Here is a 20,158-nt window from a genome sequence, read left to right as displayed (position 1 = left end):
CCGGCAGAGGGGCGGGGGAGGGGGCTCCCTGCTTTCCGGGGAATCTCGTTAGCCCTCCTCCCTGGCCTGGCTCCTCCTCCTCTAGGCGCGGGGCTCCTGCCCGCCAGTGCCAGCGCGCTCGGCGCCTCCGCCCGCGCCCCCACCGCCATCGCTTCTCCCTCCTCCTCTTCCTCCTCCTCCTTCTCCGCCCATCACCGCCACTACCGACGCCTTCGCCTCCTTCTACTCCTTGCGCCGCGGCCGCCGCTCTGGTTGCGACCAGACCATCTCTGCCCGCTCGCTCAGCTGCTGCAGTCTCAGTCTCTCTCTCTCTCTTTCTCTCTTTCTCTCTTTCTCTCTCTCTCTCTTTCTCTCTTTCTCTCTCTCCTCTCTCCTCCCACCCCCTCAAGTTTGCTACCTCCTGGAGATCAGGGCAAAGAGAGAAAAGCATCGAATTCCGCTCTCTGTTCCAGGTAGGGTCGCCCACGTCGGTCCCCGCAAGGACCTTTGCCCATCTGCCTGTCTGTCGTGCACGCCTCTTCTCCCTCCGCCCCACTCGGATGCTTCGTGCAAACGGAGCGGGCTCGGGTCTTTCCTTCTCCCCAACCCTTTCAAAAGATCGTTTCAATACTCATCTTCAGAAGCGTCTTTGCAACTACAATAAGATGCAGGAGCCTGTCCGGCAGCGCCTGAGCCTGGTTCTTTTATGGTCTTCAACTTTGCAGACTGTGCTGGCCGCTACCAGCCTGACTGGGCTGTGATCCCTGAGCCCCACTCCTAGGCTTCTTGTAGTCTGTAGTCCCCAGCTCCCTGAGAGCTGTCAAACGTGTTGTTCCCAGGATCAGACCCCTACTGCCCCCTGCTCCCCAGGCAGTCTGGTGCTATCATCATGGGCAGGCAGAAAGATTTTTGTTTTGTGTGATTTCATGCTATTTTATGTTCAGAAGGGAGTAAAGCAGAGAAGACTTCAAGATCGAAAAACACTGTAAAGAGAAATAATTGGAAAAGTGGGTTGGCGACCCTTCGCTTTTCCTGCTTTGGTTGCCGGGGTGGTCTGCGTTCAGGGGGCTGAGGTATGAAGACCCCACTTCTTCTCCCCTTTCCCATTCTCCCTTCCCACCAATCTTATTCTCCAGCTCATTTATCTCTCTGGAATCTGGGGTATTGTTACTCTTGACTGTGCACAGCAAGGTGTTTGCTGACCACAGGGCTTGGGGGAGGGAATTGCTGGCAGAGAAAGTGTGATTACCTTATCATCTTGATGCCAAGAAGAAAAAAGTAGTTCCCCTCCGCTCTGTTCAGATGCTTCACTGAGTCCACTGGAGTAATCTGCAAAGCTTTAACTTCCATTTCCAAATGAGATGGCACTCTCCTGGGTTCCTTGGGCGGCGGAACTGGGGCAATGTTAACTGTGCTTTGTTTTTTTTCTCCTTCCACGGCTTTGCAAAGAGGAGCAATGAGGATGAAACTGAGCATCTACAATATGCAGCTGCTGCTTCTGGTCTTTTTAGCGTGGGACTCAAGCAGGTAAGAGCCTCACTCTGTTGCCTTTAACTCAGTGTGAAGATGTACATATTGAGCACCATCAATACAAGGTGGCCTTGTAGAATTTAGGGTAATAACTGAAGGTTTCTTTCTTTCTTTATTTATTTTTCGGACGAAAAGGGGTTGTACCAGGAATGTGTACTACAAAGTGACGAAGATGATAAAAAGTTCTCCGCTGTTTGTTTTTAGTGATGATATGCAAAAGTGAACAGACATTTTTCCTATATAGAAGTTTAAAATCCTTTGAATGGCACATGCTTACAAGGAGTTGACGTGGTACTAGGAGCTCATAATACTATTGAGTAATGAAACCAAGTGTTCCTTAAAGCCAGATAGAAAAGTGCTGATCTGAGTGGCAACTTAATTTTTTTTTTTTCTTTTCGTTATTAGTGGTCTTGATTCTTTGAGTCAGCAGAGCAAGCTTAAATGATGAGTGAGTCTTAAACCTCTAGGTGGAGATAGTATACAACTTCACAATCCCAACTAAACAAGAGCCTAATGTATTAACTTTTCATGCTCCTAACTTAGAGATCTTTTAATCCTAAAATGGTTACTGTTGTAAGGAATGCTACTGCAAACTTGTTTCCTTCCACTGTGCTCTGCAAACATAACGTTTTCATTGATCTCAAGAACATCTTAACTGTAGCTTTTTCTAATTCTTACCATCAGAGAACCTCTTTTACTCTGCCTTCAGGACAAGATTATCGAATTGCAAAAGAACATAAAATAAAACTTTCAAAAAGTACTCCTGTAACTATTGCTTTTTTAAAAAAATCTTGATTTCACATTTCATTCCCCGCTCCCTCCTCCCTCCGAATTCTGTCCAGATAATGGTCAAGGTATAAAAATCTTTTCTAAAATCGAAAAGATATCTAGTTATAAAGCTTGATGCTTAATTAAACACCTGAAGATTGACTTCAGAAAGAAAATGTCAAATGTGATTTGAAGCACTTTTAAATGAAAATCTTTGATAAGTGCCATGACTCTAGTAGTGATGGGTCTTAAAATTTGCTTAAGTAGATTATGTAAAACTTTCTAGCCTAGAGGATCTGAGCTGATTTACATATGTAATTTTTGAATGTTAATTTGAGTGTTTTACTAATTATACTATTAAAGCAACATTTGCTGTTTCTTACCAAATTTTTATGTATTATGATTCTGTTAAGCTACAAATCTTATCTTTAAATACAATGGACAGTTAATATTTTAGAAAATACACCTTGATCAGAATCTGACTGTGTACTGATTTTAAAAAAGTGATCAGTGTATTACCAATTAACCATTAAAAATTTCCAATGCTTAAGCAATTTCTCTCTGCTAGTTTTCTTGTGCTATATTTGACCAGTAATACTCTTGCCAGTATTTTATTCTATTATATAAATGATTCTTTCTCTGATGCCAGCAATTTAAATCTCTGAATCATTCTAAGGGGGGAGGCAATGAAAAAGGACATTCTGTTTTAGGTATTCAGTTGTTTCTGCACCAAATTGCTTTTAAGTCACAGAGTTAGGTCTCTGATTAGCTATTTGGTGAAGATACAATGACAAAAACAATATTTTTAAAGCTTTTCTGGTGATGCTTTAAGGTTATCTGTTCTTTAAAGAAATCTATTAACAAAAAGAAGTATTTGGCCCTTTAACCTGTGTGTAAGCACTGCTCACTCTTGTGGGAGACCAGTCTGGAGGAGCGTTCCCCACACAGGTGCATGTTGCTGCTGCTCTTAGAGCCCACCTCCACCCCCTGGCTGCAGCACGGCCTGGCACACAGCCAGTGGAGTTTCCCTGATGTCTATATTGCACTTGGCCATTGGGTGGAGGTAGATACAAAGTAAGAAAATAATCTGTTGAAAGAGGAAGACGGGAAGAGAAGGGAAAGACATTTATGAAGGAGATGGAGAAATTTGGTTTCTCCAAGGAGGCAATTTGCTTTCCAGCTAATATTCAAATAACTGAAGAATGAGTTCAGAAGTCTCTTTGACTGTTTTCTAGGTGTAAAAGCCTCATTCCTGATAGGGTCTGCACTTGATAATCTATAATCATCCTATATTCTAGGGAGTGGATTTTGCGAAAACAAAACAGCACAGATAGGCTGCTAAATGGAAGGAATCTCAAAGGTTCTAACATCAAACTTGTGATAATATATTGTTTGGTATCCATTATCAACAGTATATTTGCCTTCCCTATAGAGATACTGATATTAGTAAAAAACAAAAACAAAAAGAGGAATTCTGACGACACCAATAGCTTAGGGAATCCTAAGATTCAAATCAAGAAGAACATGTTGGCAGTTATGTATCCATATCAGCTTGTAAAATTATCTGTTTAGGTTGGTGCTGGCAAACATCCAAGAAGATGAGGCTAAAAATAATATTACCATCTTTACAAGAATTCTAGACAGACTTCTGGATGGTTACGATAATCGGCTTAGACCAGGACTTGGAGGTAAAAATAGTTTTCCTTTTATAAAATCTTGCACAAAATAATGTCTTTATAAGTTAAGTATAGCCTTTCCCTGTTAATAGAGTTTATATGTGAATACATTGATATGTGCTAAAATCATAGGATATAGAAAGGTAATGTGAAACCAATGTTATCTGTAATTATTTTTCCATGCATTTACTGTTTCAGCATGCCTTTTATTAGGAAGCCTAGTGTCATATGGTACTCAGGATCTCTGCATGAGTAATTCTCAAATGAATTTCTTTTCTTTTTTTCCCCACACACAGAGTGTGTTAGAGTGTTCCACTACTGAAGATATATGCATGTATAGTATTGTTGGTTATTTTTGTGCTTCATAGATGCTTATTTTCACACCAATATGAACATGTAAAAATAAAGAACACACATAAGAGAAAGATTACCTATGTGGTATTTTAGAAAATTCACTTTTTAGGATTTTGTGGTGCTTTTCTTAAACCCTGCATATTGTATTTCTGAAATATAGCACGGGAAGGGAATCCTTGAAACTTTGAAAGATATTTTAGATGTATGAGATACGTATAAGCTCAAATAAGTAGCTGATGACACAGTTTGGTTTCAATTTTGAAAATAAATTTCAGCTCAGAAGAAAACAACTCTGATTTATGTATGAAGATGAAAGATTCTGGCTTGATCAATGTGCTACATTTTAATTGCCATTTAGTTCAGGGAGATGATACAAGTAGTTATGTGAATGTACAGGAGTTTTGTGAATCTCTAAAGCATTGTGAGTCGAAATATTGTTACTCTTCAATTCTAGCAAGATTGTAAGGGCTCACAGACATGGCCATGTACACACACACACACGTTAGAGTAGCCATCTTAGTAACTAGGAAACAATCATTGATAAATGTGCGAACTTAAATGTGTGTGTGTGTATGTTTCATAATTATCATGGCATTGAATTTGATAATTAGTTTAAAACTAAAATGCATTATGGAACATTTCATATTAATAAGATTATACCATCATCCTTGTTATTTCCAGGTTTGAAAGCTTTCAGTATCAGTTTTCTTAAAAATATTTGTATTAACTAAATGCCCTAATAGCCACATAAACTATTATTTATGAAAAATTTGAGTTGCTCATTTTATGTAGCTAGCGTTAACAGTTATGTAGCTTGATTTGTTTCTAGGATAAGAAAAATGTCAGCAGAAGCTCAAACTGATGCTAAGTAGTATGCTATTTAATTACTGCTGGCTTTGTTGGCTCTAATCCCTCAATGGTACCTAGAATGTTAAGAGAATTCCCCAAGGAAGAGCTGTGTTCACTGCTGTGACACATTTTTGTCCCTAAGGGAGAATTCAGGTGCTTAACATACACTTGGCTTGTAAGAGGACACGTAAAAGGGAAATCATGTTAGTCTTTAATGTCTAGTGCTGTTGAATGAAAGCAATTGCTTTATCTCTTAGCATATATGTTGCAATGAACTATTGCCAAATTAGCATGAGAGAAATATACCTAGCCCAAGGCTCTTATAGTTTGTGAAGGTGGTTGTAGAGGTAGACTGCGCTGAAGTTGATCTCTTTGCCAATCCATAGATTTTAGTATTTTAAATAAAGTAGGTGTTGTTGAACAATCTTAAACTATTCAGTCTAGACTGTGAATTTTGCTTCTTTTAGTTTTTAGGAGGAATATATAGTGAGAATATAGTGAATATATATATATATATATATATATATATATATATATATATAGTGAGAATACACAGTGAGTCTTTTCAGGACTTTGATATTGCCATCAAATTCTTGGCAATTTTTTTCATACCTTTTATCTATTCTTTATTTCCTTAACTCACTTTCGAGCACATTCTGATTTTCTGTTATTTGAGTTATTCTGATATATCCTAAATGGTCTTTGCAACTTAACTTTCTTATCTTTATTTCCAGTCTTCTGGTATTAAATGCGTGCTAACATCTCACAAGCAGATTCATCTTCTTTTAACGTTCCCTGGTTTTCCCTATGTCACTCTGTTTTATTGACCAGGTACCTTTAATGGTTTCCCAGTGCCTTTGGCAGACAGTGATGAGGAAGCATGCTAAGGACCTGAGCCTTAGAGGCAAATAAAGCTAGATTAGGGTTCTGTTCCATCCACACACAGAAAGCTCGTTATCCTGCGACCAAGATTTGTTTCCTTTGATTTCAAATGGACATGCTATATCCATCTTTCTAGCTTTGAGGGTTGTTGAGAAAAACACAACACAATGCACTTACAATTACTAATTTCTACCCACTTCTCTTTGGTTCTTATTATGATATGGTATTCCACAATGGACCCATCTGGTGTCATTTACCTCTTAACTTCCTATCCGGTCCATCCTGAATTTCAAACATCTATTGGTCATCTATGGGTATTTTATTACCATCTACTTTCTTGGCCTTTGGTTATATTATCTGTTGTGACAGGAATATGTTTTCTTCATCCTTTCTTCATCCTTTCTGCTCCACTTTTACTTCCTGGCAAAAATAAATCATCTTAACACCAGTCCTCCATAGTGAAAAGATTTCTTAACTAAATTGTGCACCCAAATTCAGTTTTCTCTTTGTTGAATTTCTTTAGTAGTTGTTGGCTTCATATCTAATTTGGAAGTTATTATGTACTATCCTCTATTACTTATTATATTTTTATGAGTCTCTCGTTAACTTAATAAGATTGTAAACACATCAAGGCATGATGTTGTATCATAAATCCTCTGTGCCTTTAGCAAATAAGTATTGATCTGCATATGTGGCCATAAAATAAATGTGATTGTTTGATTAACTTTTCCATGACAAATTAATCATCTCCATGACTAATTAATCATCTGGAAAGTGGGGCTGTTCACGCTAACAGACCTTTTAGTTAAGATTGTTAAGGTTATGAGTTGAGTATTATGCTGTAGGAGGTCAGAAAGGCTGGTGAAGAGAGCCAGATTTTAGATTTTGAAGATTTACTTTAGTGCACTTAATGTCTCTGAATCTACATTTGCCATCAGTACAATAGTCTTTCTAATACCAGTCATAGAGTTTTGATAAATATGATGACATAAAAACGAATTTTAGCAGCAACTGACAGGTAGTTGATATGTCAGTTAAGAACATGACTAAAAGATCTTGAGAAATTCTAAATGTATTCCTGAAATTTTAAATTATAATTTAATTAAAATAGTTACTGTCATTATTAAAAACTAGCCTCCTCCCAGCATTGCTGATATCTGGATCTTGTTTTTCTTTCTGGAACAGCAGGCATTTGGATAGCAGAGGTCATTGTGGCAGTCAGAGGTTTAACCAATTGTGACATAATGTTGGCCAGAGCATTCATCTTTTTTTTTTTTAAAGATTTATTTTTATTATTTTTTTTATTGGAAAGGCAGATATACAGAGAGGAGAGACAGAGAGGAAGATCTTCCGTCCGATGATTCACTCCCCAAGTGAGCGCAACGGGCCGATACTATGCCGATCCAAAGCCAGGAGCCTCTTTCCGGGTCTCCCATGCGGGTGCAGGGTCCCAAAGCTTTGGGCCGTCCTCAACTGCCTTCCTGGGCCACAGGCAGGGAGCTGGAAGGGAAGCGGGGCTGCCGGGATTAGAACCGGCGCACATATGGGATCCCGGGTGTGCAAGGCGAGGACTTAGCCACTTGCGCCACTGCGCCGGCCCGAGCATTCATCTTTTAACAGAAAAGTTTATGCTTTTGCTAATTGCCACTGTCTTAATTGCTTACTTTGCTCTCTTGTGGTAGCATATGCAGTTTAGGAAGTCCTGGCTTTGTGCTTGTCTTATTGCTTGTTTCACCAATAAGAAACTCTAAATATCTAGAACAAGTGACAGTGACCTGTGTGTACGCAATATTCAATTAAGTATTTCTTGATTGATTTTGATTTTTATTAGTTAAAATTAATACTTTTAGTATGCCACCATAAATTAACTATCCAATTCACCTGGTCCTTGAAATTGATTTAATAATTATCACTTAATTAACATCATTATTAACATCAGTTAATATGTATATTTTTGCACAGTTCTTCAATTATACAAATTCCTGAAATTCCTGACTTATGATAGATGTGATTCTCTCATGAACTAACTGTGTGATTTGGGGTAATTCATTGTTCCATTGATGACTTAACTTACTTATCTCTAAGGAAATACTCATGCTATTTCTTTCTCGAACAGATATTGCATGGTTCAAGTAAATTAAAAATATTATAGACATAATGTAGTCTTCCACTAATAGATTTTACTGTTAGCAGTAATACAAGAGTTTTTTTTTGCTTCAGAAGAGTGTATTCTTAGAGCATAGTATTACTTGACGACATGCCAAGAGAATATTGGAAGTTCGTCTGCATTTGGTAGGGTGTCTTACTGTGAGGTTAGAAATTGAATCTAGGTTTGCTTTGAAATCATGCCTGCTGAAACCATACCTTGGTTTACTTCAAATGAATAATAAAATCAAACCTTCTTTTGTCTTCATTTTATTCATGGGGGTAAAAACTCAGATTCCCACTCATGAATTTTTACATTCCGTGAGCGACATCCAACTTGTTAACTGACAAAAAGGAAGGACATTCAGTTTTTAATCAATTGTATAGGGTCACTGGAACATTTACTGTGTCGACAGGCCTCATATATTCATGGCAGTGAGCATTCACAGTGTTCAGAATTGACAGCTATTAGAAATGACAGGCCTTGGTGTCTAAATTATAGACTCAGTCTGGAAAATAAAGATTGACTACCGTGCTTAACTGTGTTTGGAAAAGATGTTTCAAGAATCTTGTCTAGAAAGATGCTGTTTTGCCAATGCTCTTATTTTATATTCTGAAATATTGAGGAGCTTTTTGCTTAAAGACATGAAATATTAAAACACAGGTCATAAACTTCAGGCTGGGGGAATCACTTTACGACATGACTTTTGGTTATTTACCCTCTTTCATGCTGTAAGGAGATGTATCATAACGTGTGTCTATGAATTTTATTCCTCCAAAGTTTATAAATATAAAATATGGCCTATTTAGTGGATAAAAATAATACTGAAAAAAATCTAATCTCACTGGGATTTAAGAGGAAAGAAGTACCACCTTGCAAGTGGATTGAGTTACTTCATAATGTCATGGATCCACTGATATGCTTTGAATTTTGAATTACTCTGTAATTATATAAGAACTTACTTTCTAGTATGCTAGTCAATCTCTCCTTGCTTTGGTTTCTTTATTTGCAAAATAGAGATGAAAGCATATGGTTTATTGATTTGTCGGGTTATTTCATTTTTATATCTTAATCCATTGCATAATGTTGTACAGAGTAGAAACTTAATAAATGAACATGTTACCATTGCTGGTCTTAAAGCTGTTTCTACTATAAATGCAATAGCAGATATACCCCAATATTATACTTAATTCATAAAGATTGTGATTGCTTAAAGCAATAGTATATGGAGAAAACACAATGTATGTAGTTTGAAAGAAGGGAGACATTATTGCAATTTTTGTTCCTTCTATTCATTTTGAGGACTCACTTTTGTATATGCACAGAATCTCTCAAAACCTGAGAATTACAGAAGAAGATGACATGTTTATTGTCCTTCATCATTATTACCATGACTATATCAATTTGATGTTGTGGTTCATGTCAATGAATTTGCTTATGGGAGCAAAGTTGTATTTACAGAATCAAAGCTCACTATGTGACATTGATGATGATTTTTAGAAATATAAAGTTGAAATCATGGCCACCCACCTCACCTGGGTTGTGAGTTACTTCAACAGTAAGCTGTCTGGGTCTTGCATGCCTGATAGCTGATGGCATAGCTCTTCTTTTTAGAACATAGCTCTTCTTTTTAATAGAGATACGAAGATCATATCATATTTGAGGAGGCAAGGAGAAATTAAAGAAATGAGACAGCAACATGAGTAGAAAGAGCGAGATGGGTCTGAGATGCTTAGTTGTTCAGGTCTCAGGGGCAGCCAGGGTGAAAAGCAAATGCAGGGCTTCTGCTTGGAAAGCTGGGAGGTCTGCTATTCTCTTCCTCATTTAAGCAGCCAAATTGGAGCTGCTGCTGCTCCTGCAGTGTCATTGTCACGAGGTGCCTGGGAATCTCATCTCCCTTAGCTTTCCTTCTGACTCCGACTCCTGGGGTCTCCTAGGTACTCAGAGCGTGATAACCTTCAGAAACAACCCGAGACCTTAGGAGCCTGTTTCTTGCTCGTTATCATATCCACCCACTGGTTGTCTACAGGTCACAGTGACCACTGCATTGGGTGATTTCATAGTGAGAGATTGGAAATAAATTGGGGTCATTCCCCACACATGTGTAAGTAGTTTTCAGTAGAAGTTTAAATGATTGCTATCATCTGCTATTTCTTGTTTATTGAAATTTACTTTGTGGGCGGCATGAAACAGAGAAAGCAGAGGGGCCTGGCTGCTTCAAGAGGGATGCCACCGGGGAAGCTGACAGTTCTGGGCACTGCTTTCAAAGTCAGTTCCTTCAGTTTTGTTCAGGGGCCTCCTACGTCTATCCATCTGCTGTGGGAATAGAATACTGATGGGCTACATCACAGCTCATGCTAGGCTAAACTCGAAACACAGTCATGGCACGGACAGGTTTTTGGACTCTTTTTAGCATTTCCAGGCATGACTAACAAGCATCTTAGTGTTTCTGAGTACCCTTATCAACATACTGTGATGTTTGCCTAGTCCAGGTTGCTGAATAATTCTAAAACAGCTCCCGTAGAAATGGTGAGGAAAAGGTAGTTTGGCAGAACTTTTCTTAGTTTGTTATTTTAACTAACTGTGTAAGACAGACTGAAGCTGTGGCAGCGCTGACGTACGTTAGATTCAGTAATGGTCCTCCTGCATCGCATCCCCTACTCAGGCAACCTCACAGAAGTGCATGGACCAGAAAACACAACAGGTCTTATTTTTTCCACAAAGACATTTTTAGCTAACACTAGTTTATTCTTTCAGCCTTCACTGTTAAATGGGTGTTATTCTTAGTCATGATGAGAGATTTTAACTAATATTTTCAGGCATGGGAATTCCTCACTTACTAATTTTTCTCCTGCAGCATTTAAGATAAGGTGCAGCTGAGTTGTGTTTTTGTCTCCTGCCTTCTTGCACAGCAGATAAACTGGTTAACTAATGCATTTGTTTCATCCTGTTTATTGTAGTTTGTTTTGATGGCTAGAGCTCAGTCATAATGGTAGTGCAAATATCCGAATGAACAGCAAGAGCACTCAGCATTTCATTACATTTCAATGTGTTAACATGGAGAAAGTCAAATGAAATTGTTTTAGCACTTTTTCCCAGAGCAAATGTGTATTTGGGACAAATGACACCAGGCATGCTAATGGTATAAAGTTACACAGGGTGTAGTTTTGGTGTTCCTGGGATAGAAGTTCCTAGTGGACAGTGGGGGTTTATGCACTCTCAATCTCTAGTCTCACCATCATGCTCTATTTTAACATGCTTTCTACCAAACTTCAAAGAAGTAAGAAATAACTTGCTTGTACAATAAACTGCTGTTAGGCAAGTTCATTTATTCATCCAACCATTCTTTTCACTAAGGGCCAAGAATTTGCTGAGTGTCTTCAATGCTGGAAAAACCATGATGAACAAAGCCTAGTCATTACATAAATTCATTTCCCACCATATTTTGCCAGTATTATGTGTCTCTTCTTTTCCTCCTTATTTAAGAACTAATGTAGAAGCTTCTAGCATTGTCTTCATTGTCATCATTCATCCTCTGTTTTATTTTTATTTTTTTTTTTTTGAGGCAAAAAGGTGGTTTATTCAGGTTAGCCTAGGTAACCCAGCCACCTCCCCCAGCCCAGGATCCACAAGGAGGACCAAAGAAGCGCGAGCCAGAAGCGCCAAGCCAGTTCTTATACATTTCAGGCTATTAATTATACAGTCATGACTTAGCAGGCTTCTATTGGTGGGTTTGAAACAAGCAACTTTCAAAAAGTACAAATTGATAAGCTATTGGGCTGTGAATCTTATCAAACACCAGGTACCTCCTTCCTGAGGAGTGGTCTGCCTACGTGACCTGCCAGGTGTCCTGCCAGGTGTCACGTAGACTATCAGGCCTGAGGTTCACACAGCCCCCAGCCAAGCCATTAAGGCAGAATCACAAAAGGCAGAAAACGCCTAGGTTCTTCATTCCCCCCTCTTTCTAGTAACTAATCAAATCTTTGATTTAGTAACATACTTAGTAATATAAGTAACAATGTACAAGCATCGTTGAAAATATTAACATTCAAGAATCTCTCAGTGCTAAGGGGTTACATGTATACAAGACAGTTTTTTTATGAGAAGATAACTGGACACATTGTAGGCAGCAATAAATATGTCCATTTCCTGTGCAGTGTTAATGCTGCTGGCACAAGGGAGAATTTTGAAAACTTGTTTTTAACTTGAAATGCACCAATTCCATCAGGTTTAGATATGATCATAATAAAATTAATGTTTAAGTGTAAAAAAGATTCCATATAGCAGCTCATTAATTCTGAATATCAATCCTCCCATAACATCCTTGAAATTTTCTACTTGATTTCACATACTCAACATTAACTTCTACTTGGTAATAAGTTTGATTTCTTTGTATATTTTTTTTACACATTTTAATTCAAAGTGTAACACATCTATCAGTATCTTTATTTGAGGTAAATTTATTTCTTCTTTGTGTCACATTTTGTCTATTTCAATATTTAAACATGATAAACATTTTAAATGTCACATAATATTGAGGAATAGTACCCTTTTTAAAGAATATCTTTTTCATGAATATATTTATCAACACTCAGTATTTGCTGTCAGCAGCTTTTGTGGGACTTGAAGCAAAGTGTTCTAGGAATAATGTGACACTATTCTTGCTACACATAAATATTTGTGTATTCTTAGAGGATATATTTAGTTAGGGTATTACCACTTTAAAGTATAATAAAATATATTGTCTTACTTTTTCTTATATGTATTGATGCATGTGTTATCCTTAGAAAAGTATAAAATATAAGATATTTCATTAGAAGAAAGTGTGGGAAACTTCTTAAGGATGTCATTCCTGTCAATTTCTTTATATGACTCCCAAAGCAAGGAAATACAGTAAAAAACTGAACATGGATTTACATTAAATGAAAAAGCCTTTGCACAGAAAAGGAAACAATCGGCAGGGTTCAAAGACAATCTACAGAGTGAGGGGCAAATATTTGTAAGCTGTTTGTCTGACAGGAGATTAATATTCAAAATATGTAAGGAGTTCAAGTAACAGCCAATTGTGACTCGTAATACTAGAAATAGAACTAGCATGTGACCCAACAGCCCCACTGTGGCCATATATCCAGAGGAAATTAAATCAACATGTTAAAGATATCACTACATTTTCCGTGCTTATCATGTTTCTTATAACAGTCATGACAGAGAATTGATCTGAGTGTTCCGTCTATGGGTGAATGAACAAAGAAAATGTGGTTACTTGTTTTTTTTTAAAGATTTATTTTTGTTTTTATTGGAAAGGCGGATATACAGAGAGGAGAGACAGAGAGGAAGATCTTCCATCTGATGATTCACTCCCTAAGTGAGCACAACGGCTGATGCTATGCCTGTCTGAAGCCAGGAGCCTCTTCTGGGTCTCCCACGCGGGTGCAGGGTCCCAAAGCTTTGGGCCGTCCTTGACTGCTTTCCCAGGCCACAAGCAGGGAGCTGGAAGGGAAGTGGAGCTGCCGGGATTAGAACCGGCGCCTATATGGGAACCCCGGGCGTGCAAGGAGAGGACCTTAACCACTGCGCCATCGCGCCGGGCCCGAAAATGTGGTTACTTGTAAATAACAGATTGATATTTATATACAAAAATATAAACATTAAAAAAATTTTTTTTCCACCTCTCCCTACCCCCAAAATATAAACATTCTGCAATTTGCAGCAACTTGGAAGAACCTGGAAAGAGACCTAAGTCAGGCACAGAAAGACATTCACAATATATTTGCACTTAACTTGGTTTCATGGAAGCAGAGAATAGAACAGCGGTTACTAGAGGCTGGGAAGGTGCGATGGGAGTGGAGAGAGGGTGCTTAAGAGTAGAGTTGAATTGGAGGAATCACTGATGATATTCTGCAGCACCTTAGGATAACGGTCGAATATAACTAATTATGTATCCAAAATAGGTAATAGGTAGGATTCCAAATGCTTCCAAAGCCAAGAACGTATGAATGTTTAAAGTGATAGGTAAGCTAATTGCTTTAATCTTACCATTACATGCTGTAACAATGTACTCTAATGTCACACTCTACCCAGTAGATATATTCAATTAGTATGTCTCCATTACCAATATCAATACATAAAATAATGCTATTTTTCAACTGTCTTATGAACAGGAGTACCAAAGTCAAATAACCTTTATGAATATTTCAAGAATATGGTGTCATTAGTAGAACAATTGGACTTGCCTGTGAGTAAAGCAGAAGGAGTAGATCATAAAAAAGGAAGGTCAAAGAAAGGATAAAAATTGTAAATTGCTCATAATAGCATTTCAAAACCCATTATTTAGATTTTTTGTGGTGATGTACAAAATATTTTAGTAAGTATGAGGGGGGAGGCTTGCCTCCATTAGAAGATGAAAGGACTTGATGCTTTGGCAGTGAGGTGTATTGAAAGCTTACTAGGACAGAAGAGAACTGCAGAATTTGAATTGAAAAAGCAACTTGGATCAGGGAGACAAATACAATAGGAAATTTTTAGAAAAAGATGAAAGCTTTCCATTTACTTGTGAGGATACTTTAGACTTTGCAGCAAAATACAGTTATTACTCAGATCTTTGGGTGAGACTTTCCAAATAAAACTGATGTGTTGTTAATGGGCGGTGGAGGAGTCAGCACTGTGACACAGTGGGTAACGCTACAGCCTCTGGCACAGGCTTCCCATATTTGTGCCAGTTGGAGTCCCAGCTGCTCCACTTCTTCTCCAGCTCCCTGCTAATGTTTCTGGGGAAGTGGTAGAGGATGACCCAAGTGCTTCGGCCCCTGCATCCATTTGGATGATCAAGAGGAAGCTCCTATGGCTCCTGGCTTTGCATGGCTGTGCATCCGGTTGGGGAGACAGCCAATGCATAGAGGATTCCTCGCTCTTTCCTCTCTCTCTGTAACTGCCTTTCAAACAAATCAATAAACACAGTTTTTAAGGAAGTTTTTGCATTGGAATTAAGCAAGTTATCAGAGAATCATAGTGAAACAAATCTATTTTTCCCATGATTATGTAGAGAAAATCTGTGCATTCTAAAAAAAAAAAAAAAAATAGAAATAGTGTACTAAGGTGCCAGAGAGGTTTACAAGGAATATTAAACATTGGATACAAAGAGAGAGGAAATCTTAATTAAAGAAAACAGAATTGTAAGGCTTGTGTCCAGGTTGGCTAAGAGGACATATCAGAGGATAGATTTAATTAGTTATGCCAGAGCAACCATTGAAGCAAAAAATGTGGAAGTGATGATTGTGCCTGGGAGAATAGCAAACTATTGTCCAGTAGATGTTAAAACAGTAGAAACTTCAGAATCACAACAGAATAAGTGGAATGGGCCTTGGTGGTGAGAATGCCATGAAGCAATGGAAGTGAATGTGTAGTCACTATTAAGATACAATCGTCTGGGCATTTCTAAGAGAGAAATAGAATCCCCCTGTTAATTAAAGCCAGTTACTCTTTTTAAAAGTTAATATAAAGACAACAAATTTCATATATACATAATTCTAAAAAAACAACGCTACTTGCCTCCTTTTATCTCTCCATTAAAGCTCCCTCTTTTATTTCTTACTTTTTTTGCAGTAACATTTTATTATTTCAAATACAGAGTTTTAAGATCATTGGAGCTCCTACCATTCACTCAATCTTTTTCATCCATCTTCCCTCTCCCTACTTCACTTATCAGTCTTTTAATTTTTATAAAAGCAAACATTCAATTTTCTTTATAATCATAAGCTAACTCTTCACTAAAGAATTCAACAAGTATTAAGTAGCAAAACCACTATTCCACAGAGTAAGGATGAAAACTGCAAATCAAATCTCAAAATGCCAGTTCCACCCATGTATATTGTATCTTTTGTAGTCTATGTAATTAACACAAGCCAGAGGAAACATGACATTTGTGTTTTTTGGACTGGGTTGTTTCACCAGATGTAGTGCTTTCTTGGAAGAGTAGTGTGACATCGTATATCTACACAACAATTTCTCTAATGTGTCATCAGTTGATGGACATTTGGATTGATTCTGTACTTCAACTATTGTGAATTGAGCTGCCATAGACATGAGAGTATGGACAACTTTTTTATTTCCCGATTTCATTTTTTTGAGTAAATTTCCAGGAGTAAAGTGCCTGGGTCTTCCAGGAGATCTGTTTTCAGATTTTTGAGAAGTGTATACCATCTTCCATAAAGATATTAATAGTTTACATTTCTATCACCAATGTGTTAGAATGCCTGTTTCCCCATATCCCTTGCCAGTATTTGCTCTGTTTTGATTTTTGGATAGTCGTCATTTGAACTGTGATGAGGAGTAAAGAGTCTAGGAATTTTTATTTGTGTTTCTTAAATAACTAGTGATCCTAAGTATCTTTTTATGTGTCAGCTGGCCAGTTGACATTCATCCTTTGAAAAATGCCTGCTCATATGTAATTTGCAAATATTCTGTGCTTTTTGTCATTTGCCCGTTAACTCTGTTGAGTGCTTCATTTGTTTCATAGAATCTTCTTATCTTGGCGTAATATCCCATTTGTCTCTGTTTGCCTTTATTGCCTGCATTTCTGGGGTTTTATCCAACGAGTCTTTGCTCATGCCAAGATCTTGCAGTTTGCCTTCCCTAGGCTTTGCTTTAGTGTCCTTTTATCATTCTGAGCAGCCTTTGCCTTATTAATATTTCAGATTTACAGGACTTAAGATAGCTAACATGAGAACCATATCCAGAATGGTATTGATGTGTGATTATATTAATGTATATCACCCCTTGAAAATAGATTATATATGAAAATTGATTTGTTGTTCTTAAAACACAGACTTTTGACTAATGATGTTCTGATTTCTTAAAGAATGTTATAGATGTAGCAGTGGAAAGAATGCTGCTTTAACCGAATGGTTTCTAACTTGCATTCCTTCAAGCTTCTCAGAAGGTGTGGAGGACACCGGTAGAGACACTTCGGTTGCCTTCAAGCTGATGGTGTGTTCCACAGTTTCATTAAGGAGGGTCATTAAGGGCTTACAGTATGATCTATGAAATGTAAATGAAAGTGCTCTGGCTTTCAGCCTTTGACTCAAGATTTAGACATTTACACTGTTGCTTGTTGAACTAATCTCTTAGCTGTCACCACACCCAATCTGATTGTTATAATTTCGGGTGGCATGACTAACACTGGTGGCAGGGGCAGTGGCAATTTCTCCCATTGTCATTATCTTGAAACAATTAGGACAGTGAGAAAAATCTATCAGAAGGCAAAGAGATTAGGCAAGTGCCTGTTTGAGTGGATAGGAAAGTTAGTAAAATGAAAACAGATGTTTCTTCATCAAATTCTCTCCCTTCAAGGATCTTGTGGTCTTCCATCTCTAATTTTGCCCACCTTTTTAGAGAAGATGGAGTGAAAACACATTACTATCTGAAATAATAAAAGAGGGTGTAACCCAAATATCTTTTTGTAATTCATTTATTGTTATTTGGAGAAAAAAGGGAACTGCTCTATAACTTTGAAATTAAACCATCAAACACAGAGGTGTGGATGCCAGGGAGACCTTTAGTGGTAAGTGGTGTGTCTGTACTCATCAGAAAACCTCAGCTGCAGTGTCTTTAGTGGGCAAATGCTTTTCTCAAATAGGAAGTCTAGAAGTAGTTAGCGCTTTCATTGAGTCCTTACATGGTAGCATAAAGAACGCAGCCTATTTTCACTTTCCTATACTTTACAGCATTTACTTCTGTCATTATCCCTGTCACGTCTTAATTCCAAGAAGACTTCTGCAGCTTCCTCCACACACAAAGCTGCAATGACAGGGAGGGATGTCACCAATCTTGTTTGGTACTTTTATCAGAGAAATAAATGTTCCCATCACTTGCAGCTGACTTGCACCTTTCTCTCATAGTTTTCCAACCAAAAAGGCATTTGGGAAAATGAGCATTGTACTTGGTGCTGAGTGCAGTTCTTCATTAAAGTAAAATCGAAATTTTTATGGACAGGAGGATGCAGGATAATCAGCAGGCTAATAGTAATGTCAACTACATCGAACAACTGTCCAAGAGAAAAGAAAATCTTCATCTTTCTGTGCCTCGATTCCCTGTGCTGTGGAATGTGTCTATAAATCACTGGGATGGTGATTGTTGAACTAGATGGTTTGGATTCATTTTGACTATGCGGAGCTCAAAATGTTTCAATTCACGTAGAATCTAGGATTATGCTGAGGTTGCTGGTCTGGCCACACTTTGAGTAATGAAGAAGGATCAGCAACAGCTACCGTGTTGCATCAGGGGCACACATCAAGAACCAAATGCCATGAAGAGAACAAATCTGTTATGAATATGCTTAATATTATCGTTTCTGTTGAATTTCTACAAATAGAAATTCATAATTTTTGTTTCTAACTGTTGAGGATTATAAATCATATTTGCAGCAGTATAACTATGGGCAAATTTATGTTTAGGACATTTTATTCTAATATTGATGGTAGTAGATTGACTATTAATATAGATGAATTTCAGACACAGATTTTTCTCTCTGGTTATGCACGACTTTGACTTATATATTACTCTGTGTATAAAAGCAGATGTGTGATGTTTTAGTGATGTTTAAACTTCGTTTCATGAAAATGTGTTGGTGTTACAGTGAAGAAATTATGAAAGAAAAGCCTGACATGAGTGTTTTGAGTTAATAATGCTTAAATAACTGATTATAACAATTAATTTAGTTTTGAATATTCCATTGTATTAAGAATATGACATTAATATAAATAGGATTTGACTACACCCAGAAAAGTGACAGAACTCATTCTTTGTGCTGTTTTAAAGATTTTCTTTGTAGAAGATATACGGAAGCATGCTTTCCTTTAAAGCAGAATTAGGCAGTTTGTATTAGAATGTATGGCAGAGGGCAGATTATAAACCTGGAAGAACCTAGGTTTGTAGAGAACTGATTGTGTTTAGTTTTCAAGCTTTGATAATTGTAAAGGAACTTTGATTTCCTTGGTGGAAGCTATGATGGAAAACTGATGTACAACATCAGAAAACCACTAATTTATCTGTGAAAAGAAAATTTTTCTATAAAAGTTTGTTTGATTTTGGAGAAGCTAAATTTTATCTCCATGCCTTGGTTTCCCAAATTTGAAGATGGGGATCATTGACAATGACCTGCAATGTCCATCCCATCTAAAATTTCTTCTTCTTGTGGCTTGTTTCAAGGGAAATAGAGTAGAAAATCCGAATCTTGGAATAGATATTCAAGGCCTGTTTTTCTTCATTGCAGCGAAATAGACAGCCAGAATAAGGGTCAGACTTCACTAACAGAATAGAGCTGCTTAGAGTCTGAAGTCTACCCAGCCTTCGAGAGTACCAAGTGGCTTTAGTTTCTGACTCTTAGCAATGAAAAGTTTATATGAAATTAGCTATTTGCATCTTTATTGCATGGGAAGTGATTGATATATGTGCAGCAGCGATGGAAGATATCACATTATATTTACGGATGTTTGTGTTCCTGAAGCCTGCTCCACACGCAGGATGCTGCACCACGTTATGTGGGTGACATGTCTCCATCTTTTTTCTCTGCTCTACTTAACATCCCTTGAGCCAGCTCTCCTTTCCTGGTGTGTTGTTTCTCTACCCTTCACCAGGTTCTATTCTCTGGTTTCTCTTTGTTTTCTCTGTTCATAATGTAAGTGCTTGACCTCCAGAAGCAGAAGACCAATGAGGCTGATTAGACATCAGAAAAGGGAAAAGTTAAACTAAAAACAAAAGAATGCCCTGTGGCCTACTCATCCTCCACTTCCCATTTCAGAATCTGAACGTGGACACCTTGCAGTGGACAGGCTGCCCACGACCTGTGGGTTTCACCACCAACTGAAGGAGATGTGCCTTTGACCACCCAAACTAAGTCACAACAGGAATTTCCATCAGGGGAGGGAGAAAGCCAAAGTATCTAGGCCATGCATTTTTTCTTAAAAGTACTTTTAAA

The 20,158-nt window shown here is 37.8% G+C and overlaps 1 protein-coding gene across 3 annotated transcripts in view; it reads left to right on the top strand.

The window, feature by feature from the left end:
- The first annotated feature begins 1,435 nt into the window (after positions 1-1,435).
- GABRA2 (gamma-aminobutyric acid type A receptor subunit alpha2) overlaps positions 1,436-20,158 on the top strand; it is a 102,802-nt gene continuing 84,079 nt past the window's right edge. For all 3 annotated transcript variants that reach the window (XM_040966203.1, XM_040966204.1, XM_040966202.1), the window contains exons 1-2: positions 1,436-1,506; positions 3,850-3,965. In XM_040966203.1, the coding sequence (XP_040822137.1) occupies positions 1,436-1,506; positions 3,850-3,965 (187 nt within the window). The remainder of the gene's footprint in view (positions 1,507-3,849; positions 3,966-20,158) is intronic.

The sequence above is a fragment of the Ochotona curzoniae genome, unplaced genomic scaffold, assembly GCF_017591425.1.
Source record: "Ochotona curzoniae isolate NIBS_2020 unplaced genomic scaffold, NIBS_Ocur_1.0 scaffold_4505, whole genome shotgun sequence".
Taxonomy (NCBI): Eukaryota; Metazoa; Chordata; class Mammalia; order Lagomorpha; family Ochotonidae; genus Ochotona; species Ochotona curzoniae.
Note: the sequence above shows the minus strand (reverse complement) of the source record. Positions and strands in the feature narration are given on the sequence as shown.